We start from the raw sequence: 8374 nt of genomic DNA, 5'->3' as shown, positions 1-8374 counted from the left end.
GAGGTAATTTCAGCACATTAGGTGACAGTCCCAATGAGGGTCTCTGTGACCGAAACTGTCACACTCTGGACTTGGGTTTCCTTCATTTCCAGAAGGAATCCCAGCCACTGAGCGATGTGCTATTCCAGTCTGGGCTGCTCTCACCTTTCAACGTTGTTCAACTATGGATAACTAATTAAATAACCCATGCCCTTAGCCACCAGCTTATAAAATCATTCTCTCTTTCTTGCCCTCTGAGTCTTCCTGTGTTTTGTCCACTGATTTCAGTTGGGGTCTGCAGACCTTGTTGAAATATAAAAATTAATAATAATAATATAATAATACAACCATGAACAACTACCATGGGCTTGCAAAATTATATTTCAATTGGCTAAGAATTGAATTCACCTGTTTCCACTCCCCATCAGTAAACCAGTACAGAATTAAACAGATTCAAGAATTGGTTAGGAGTTTGTTCATTGCTTTCCTCAGGGTGTCCTTCAGCTCCGTGTTCCTCAGGCTGTAGATGAGGGGGTTCAATAGGGGGATCACCAGAGGGTAAAACACTGAGGCCATTTTGTCTGTGTCCATAAGATAGATGGAGGTGGGACATAAATACATAAAGAGGAGGGAAACAAAATACAGAGCCACAGCTGTCAAGTGGAAAATGCAGTTGGAGAAGGCTTTCCGCCAGCACTCAGTGGAGCAGATCTGCAGGATGGTGCATGTGATATAGATATAGGAGAGGAGGATGGCCACAAAGATGCTCACTGTGATGCACAATGTGAAAGCAAACATCATAATCTTAATGAATCAGGTGTCAGAACAGGGAGGTACCAGCAGTGGGGGGAATTCACAGGAGAAATGATTGATGATGTTGTTTACAAAGCTGCCTGGACATGGTGACCCTATAGAGCAGTGAGTTACAGATGGCCACATAACAGTCATACACCATCACAGTCAGCAAGAAGCCCTGAGAATCTGCAAAAATGATAGAGAGAGACTTTTGAAGAGAACAGGCCATGTAAGAAATGTTTTTCCTCTCGGCTAAGAAATTCAGCAGCATCTTAGGGGAAATTGTCGAGGAAAGGCAGAGGTCAGAGAAAGACAAATTCCTGAGGAAAAAGTACTTGGGAGTGTGGAGTCGGGGGTCAATGGTGATTAATAAGATCATTCCCCATTCCCCACCAGGGTGATACCATAAAGCAGTAAGAACAGCTGAAACAGGGGGACTGTTTGGTGTGAAGTTGGCACTGTGTGTGTGTCTTGGGCATTATGTGTGCTTGGTGTGCAGTGGGCAGTATGTGTGTGAATGTGTTGATGGGTACTGTGGAGCTTAATGTCAAGTGGAGGCAGATGCATGTCCCTTCTCCTGCCCACGGCTCAGCATGGGTACCCCCTCCTCCAGTGCAGGGCTTCTTGTAAGATGAAAGAATCATAGGACTCGAAGGTACCTCGATAAGTCATCTAGTCCACTTCCCTGCACTCGTGGCAGTGCTAAGTATTATCTAGACCATCCCTGTATAAAGCATATACATGGTAAAATAAGATATGTTCACCCCCTGTATTTCTGCAAGAAAGATATGCATAGCTTTTTGGCCCCCCCAACTCATACTGAGTTTATAAATGAACAAAAGTGATTTTATTAAGTATAAAAAGTAGGATTTAAGTGATTTTAAGTCGTAACAGATAGAACAAAGTAAATCACAAAGTAAAACGTGCAAGGTGAAGCTTAATACACTCAGAAATCAGTTAACTTCTCAACCCAGTTGTTATTTCAGGTAAAATCCTTTTCAGACCAGATGCGTTTTCTGACCTGAGTCCAGCCTGTTCTCACCCACCCCTGTGGTTACAGTCCTTATGTTTCTAGGTGCTTGCGGGTATCTCTGTGGGTGGAGAGGCCATCTCTTAAGCGAGCTAAATACCCTTATTGTTTGCTATCCCACTTTATATAGAACTTCCCCAAGGTGGGAAACCTTTGTTTGGAATTCCACCCCCTCAGGAAAAGTACCAGTTTCAAGATGGAGCTCAATATCTGGTGACGTGGTCACATGTCACTATAAGACCCCAATCTCCATTCTTCCTGGTTTGTCCCACATGTACACAGGAAGGCTTGCAGCTAAACTAAGCCATTCACAATTCATTGATTCTGAAGCACCTTTAATGGTCTCCATTTAATATGTCAAAATCAGAAATACAGGTTAATATCTTATTCTCCTAATTCCAGACATAAAAATAATCCATGTAAACAAATAGGATGAACACACTTAGTGGATTATAAACTTTATAATGACATGTTACATGAGGCACTTAGCCTAAAGCATATTCCAGTTGTTTCTTATTCAGAAGCATATTTTCATAAAGCATATGGAGAGCAATGTCACACAGAGCTTTGCCCAGCAATGGACAGAATGGGGAATAGAACCCAGATTTACCACCTCACCGGTGAATACCGCAACTCTTGGGCTAAAAATTACAAAGGGAAGGACCATCACCGCCTCCTGCAGTGGCTGCATTGCAACCGGCTAAAACTTGAACAGCTTAATGGGACTAAATCGGGGTGCCCAGATAATCTTCATCCAAGAATATTAACGGAATTGGCACATGAAATTGCAAGCCCATTAGCAAGAATTTTTAATGAAACTGTAAACTCAGGGGTTTTACCGTATGATTGGAGAATTGCTAACTTCCTATTTTTAAGAAAGGAAAAAAAAGTGATCCGGGTAACTACAGGCCTGTTATTTTGACATCTGTAGTATGGAAGATCTTGGAAAAAATTTTGAAGGAGAAAGTAGTTAAGGACATTGAGGTCAATGGTAAATGGGACAAAATACAACATGGTTTTACAAAAGGTAGATCGTGCCAAACCAACCTGATCACCTTCTTTGAGAAAGTAACAGATTTTTTAGACAAAGGAAACACAGTGGATCAAATTTACCTAGATTTCAGTAAGTCATTTGATACGGTGCGACACGGGGAATTATTAGTTAAATTGGAAAAGATGGGGATCAATATGAAAATTGAAAGGTGGAAAAGGAAATGGTTAACGGAGACTACAGCGGGTCCTACTGAAAGCTGAACTGTCAGGCTGGAGGGAGGTTACCAGTGGAGTTCCTCAGGGCTCAGTTTTGGGACCAATCTTATTTAATCTTTTTATTACTGATCTCGGTACAAAAAGTGGGAGTGTGCTAATAAAGTTTGTGGATGATACAAAGCTGGGAGGTATTGCTAATTTAGAGAGAGACCGGAATATCATACAGGAAGAGTTGGATGACCTTGTAATCTGGAGTAATAGTAATAGGATGAAATTTAATAGTGAGAAATGTAAGGTTATGCATTTAGGGATTAATAATAAGAATTTTAGTTATAAGCTGGAGACACATCAATTAGAAGTAACGGATGAGGAGAAGGACCTTGCAGTATTTGTTGATCATAGGATGACTATGAGCTGCCAATATGATATGGCCGTGAAAAAAGCTAATGCGGTCTTGGTATTTCCAGAAGAGATAAGGAGGTTTTAGTACCATTATCCAAGACACTGGTGAGACCTCACCTGAAATACTGTGTGCAGTTCTGGTCTCCTATGTTTAAGAAAGATTAATTCAAACTGGAACAGGTACAGCGAAGGGCTACAAGGATGATCCAAGGAATGGAAAATCTGTCTTATGAAAGGAGACTCAAGGAGCTTGGCTCGTTTAGCCTACCTAAAAGAAGGTTCAGGGTAGATATGATTGCTCTCTATAAAGATATAGAGGGAGAAATACCGGAGAGGGAGAGGAATTATTTAAGCTCAGCACCAATGTGGACACAAGAACAAATGGATATAAACTGGTCATTGAGAAGTTTAGACTTGAAATTAGACAAAGGTTTCTAACCATCAGAGGAGTGAAGTTTTGGAATAGCCTTCCAAGGGAAGCAGTGGGGGCAAAAGACCTATCTTGCTTTAAGACTAAACTTGATAAGTTTATGGAGGAGATGGTATGATGGTATAACATGATTTTGGCAATAAATTAATCTATAAGTATTCATGGTAAATAGGCCCAATGGCCTATGATGGGATGTTAGATGGGGTGGGAGCTGAGTTACTACAGAGAAATCTTTCCTGGATATCCGGCTGGTGAATCTTGCCCATATGCTCAGGGTTCAGCTGATCACCATATTTGGGGTCGGGAAGGAATTTTCCTCCAGGGCAGATTGTCAGAGGCTCTTGAGGTTTTTCTCCTTCCTCTGTGGCATGGGGCATGGATCACTTGCTGGAGAATTCTCTGTTCCTTGAAGTCTTTAAAACATGATTTGAGGACTTCAATAGCTCAGACATAGGTTAGAGGTTTCTTAGAGGAGTGAGTGGGTGAGATTCTGTGGCCTGCATTGTGCAGGCAGTCAGACTAGATGGTCATAATGGTCCCTTCTGACCTTAATATCTATGAATCTATGAAATCCTCCCCCCCACACACACACACACAAACATTGTTTTGGGACAAAGCTATTAGGCGTATTTGTAACACGTTTGTGAAAAATTTCAGGTCAATCCAAACAGTATTGTTTTTGATAATAAATTATTAGTCGAGATGAAATTCACTCATTTCTTTGCATCCCAACGCTGGGAAATTACTTGAAGCATTTGAAGAGGTGACTAACAAATAAAGTGGAATACAGTCACCTCAGTTTTGTATCATGTTTAAATGACCTCAAAGGAGAGACAGCGATCCAGGCCAGCTGATTCTCTGTCCGTCTGTGTTCCATTTCCAAAAGGAAATACATGGCAACAACATTAATTGCATGTGTTGTGCACACCTATTGTCCTGGGATCAAAGATGTTCTTCGGACCAAATCTCAAAGTCATCAAAGCCAAATTTAACGTCTGCCGCCCAAGTTAGCAGCTCCAGAGGTATTAAGGGTAACGTTGGTGTGGTAGCAAACAGGGAAAGATTAGACTCTTAGTCTGATTTTTTGGGTTTTGAGCTGGTACTGCTTCCATCCTCAACTCATTGTAAGTGAAGGGAGGAAAAACTAAGAGGTACCACTAAGCCATGGGCAAGCAAGTCAGTTTCAGAGCATTTCAGCTTTTAATTGAAATAACATTCATGGGAGGGGAAGGAAGGAAGGAATTATCCTGAGAGGAGAAATTTCAACTTTTCTGAACATTTTTACCCATCAAAAGAAGGAAAGAGCTTTATCAAGGGAGGGAGAAGAATGATGGAAAAGGAGAGAAAAATTGCTTTAATGGGAAGGGGGAAAACTCACTGATCGATACAGGGAATATCTATACTAAGGCCAATACATTGACACAGCTATGGTGTGCAGCAGTGCCATAGTGTAGATTCTTTCCACATTGATGGAAGGGTTTTTCCTTCGATGTAGTTAATCCACGTCCCCGAGAGGCAGTAGCTCGGTCAATGGAAGAATTACACTGAGGGTCAGTACAAGCTAACTGCCACCCAAAGGGTGTGAAACGTTTCCCTGCCCTGTATGACCGAGCTCTGTTGATCTTTTTTTTTCAGCATAAACCAGGCCTCAGAGAAGCTGCCAATGGAAAAGACAAGTAGGGAAATCTAATCCTATCTCACTGCCAGGGCAGCAGATTCCCCTTTGGCTCTTTTTATTCAGGCTCGTTGGAAATATTGCAGCTTCCCAATAGAGATTATTCTGCATTCTGACTGAGCTCAGTGTCAGGCTGTGGTGTGTAGTGGACACTCTGTCTCTGTGTGTATATGTTTGGTTTTCAGTGTGTGGTGTGTGTGTAGTGTGCCTTCTCTTTGTGTGTGCATTTGGTGTGCATTGGGCACTCTGTGTTGTGTGTAGTGGGCACTCTGTGTGTGTGTGTGTGTGTGTGTGTTTGGTGTGCAGTGGACACTGTGTGTGCATGTGGTGGGGGTGCAGTGGAGCTGAATGTGAAGTGAAGGAAGTTGCGTGTCCCTTCCCCTGCCCAGTGCTCAGGCTGGCGTCCCCCCTCTCCCGAGTGCAGGGCTCCTTGTGATATCATAGACTCATAGGATTGGAAGGGACCTCGAGAGATCATCTATTCCATTCCCCTGCACTCACAGCACAACTGAGTATTATCTACACCATCCCTGAAACGTGTTTCTCTAACCTGCTCTTAACAATCTCCAATGGTGGAGATTCCACAACCTTCCTGGGCAAGTTATTCCAGTCCTTAGCCACCCTCACTGTTGGGATGTTTTGCCTAATGTCCAGGCTAACCCACCCTTCCGGCAATTGAAGTCCATCGGATCTTGTGCTGTCCTCCCATCCCGCCCTCTCCCCCAGACACACACACATTGTTTTGCGATTTTATTCCTAAACTCTGTGTGATGGGTTGGGTCACAGAAACCCCTTTGGAACTGTTTCAGAGCAGCAACCGTGTTAGTCTGTATCCGCAAAAGAAAAGGGGGACTTGTGGCACATAATTTGAGCATAAGCTTTCGGGAGCTACAGTTCACTTCTTCGGATGCATTCAGTGGAAAATACAGTGGGAACTGCCACCCGGTGTCCTGAGATATGAAGTTGGACATCTCACCCTTTAGGTGGATGCCCCTAGCAACCAGCTTATAAAATCATTCTCTCTTTCTGGACCTGTGAGTCTTCCTCAAGTTTTGTCCACTGACCTCAGTTGGGGCCTTCAGACCTTGTTGGAATACAAACAAATTAATTTTAAGAACAAAATAATAATGAACAATAATCCCATGGGCTCTGCAAAATTACGTTGTAATGGGTTGGGAATTGAATTAAACTGTTTCCACTCCCAACAACTAAATCAATACAGAGTTAAACAGATTCAAGAACTGGTTAGGAGTTTATTCATTGCTCTCCTCAAGGCGTCCTTCAGCTCTGTGTTCCTCAGGCTGTAGATGAGGGGGTTCAACATGGGGATCACCAGCGTGTAAAACACTGAGGCCACTTAATCTCTGTCCATGGAATAGCTGGAGGTGGGACGCAAATACATGAAGAGGAGGGTGCTAAAAGACAGGGCCACAGCGGTTAAGTGGAAAGTGCAGGTGGAGAAGGCTTTGCGCCTGCCCTCAGCAGAGCTGATCTGCAGGATGGTGGAGATGATATAGATGTAGGAGAGGAGGACAGTCACAAGCTGATCACTTGAATGCAGCATGTGAAAGCAAAGATCACAATCTCATAGATAAAAGAAAAGGAGTACTTGTGGCAGCTTAGAGACTACCAAATTTATTTGAGCATAAGCTTTCGTGAGTTACAGCCGATGAAGTGAGCTGTTACTCACGAAAGCTTACGCGCAAATAAATTTGTTAGTCTCTAAGGTGCCAGAAGTACTCCTTTTCTTTTTGTGAATACAGACTAACACGGCTGCTACTCTGAAATCTCATTGATGCGGGTGTCAGAGCAGGAGAGCACCAACAGTGGGAGGATGTCACAGAAGAAATGACTGATGACACTGGAGCCACAGAATGACAGCCGAACTGTACAAAATGTGTGTATCATTGAATCCACCACCCCCACAGCGTACACCCCAGCCACCAGCTCTTTACAAAGGTGCCTGGACATGGTGACCGTATAGAGCAGTGGGTTACAGATGGCCACATAACGGTCATACGCCATCACAGCCAGCAAGAGGCACTCAACTTCTGAAAAAATGATAGAGAGATACATTTGCCCAGTGCAGGCATTGAAAGAAATGCTTCTCCTCTTGGCTAAGAAATACATCAGCAACTTAGGGGAAATTATCAAGGAAATGCAGAGGTCACAGAAAGACAAATTAATGAGGAAAAAGTACATGGGGGTGTGGAGTCGGGGATCGATTGTGATTAACAAGATCATTCCCCATTCTCCTGCAGGGTGATACCATAAACCAGTAGGAATACCAAAAAAAGGGGGACCTGCAGCTCTGGATGATCCCTCAGTCCTGACAGAATGAACTCAGTCACCTCCGAGTGCTTTCCCATCTCCTCTGAACACAGATCAGGCAGCTACAGAGATATGGGGAGGGTGGGTGCAGAAAACCTTTCCCTTCTCTATAATGAGGTAAGAGAGCATAATGGAGATCAATTTCTTAATGGGCATCAGTACCCGCTCAGGGAAGGGCTTAGTCCACAGAGCCAGATATTCACAGCTGGTCATTCCAGGTGTTGGATAAAATGCACACTCTGTGCAAACATAATGGCACACAGGTTAATCATGTCCCACACACAAACATTACTGTTCACTCATCCAAAAAGAAAACAGTAAGTTGTGACTCTGCTGTGGGAGAATCACACTGAAGGGATTATTCCTTAGCTAAAGAAGGGGTGAAAGGAAAGGAGTGTCAATCTTTCCACCCTCTTTGGGAAAGGGGAGCTCTGTGGCTTGGCATGTCCATTTGGGGTAAAGTTGCTTACGGTGCTTAGTAAGCTTTTTGGCATTTATTTCAGCCTGTGTGAAAACTCAGAGA

The 8374-nt window shown here is 43.2% G+C and overlaps 1 protein-coding gene and 1 pseudogene across 1 annotated transcript; both read right to left on the bottom strand.

Moving 5' to 3' along the window:
- Nucleotides 1-432: 432 nt before the first annotated feature.
- Nucleotides 433-1341, bottom strand: LOC119856846 (annotated as a pseudogene).
- Nucleotides 1342-6754: 5413 nt separating this feature from the next.
- LOC119857134 (olfactory receptor 1009-like) lies at nt 6755-7889 on the bottom strand. The gene is given in 3 exon segments (XM_043517185.1): nt 6755-7070; nt 7301-7778; nt 7781-7889. Coding segments are annotated over 3 exon segments (903 nt in total).
- Nucleotides 7890-8374: the final 485 nt, after the last annotated feature.

The sequence above is a fragment of the Dermochelys coriacea genome, chromosome 6, assembly GCF_009764565.3.
Source record: "Dermochelys coriacea isolate rDerCor1 chromosome 6, rDerCor1.pri.v4, whole genome shotgun sequence".
Taxonomy (NCBI): domain Eukaryota; kingdom Metazoa; phylum Chordata; order Testudines; family Dermochelyidae; genus Dermochelys; species Dermochelys coriacea.
This window is presented reverse-complemented; position numbering and strand designations above follow the sequence as displayed.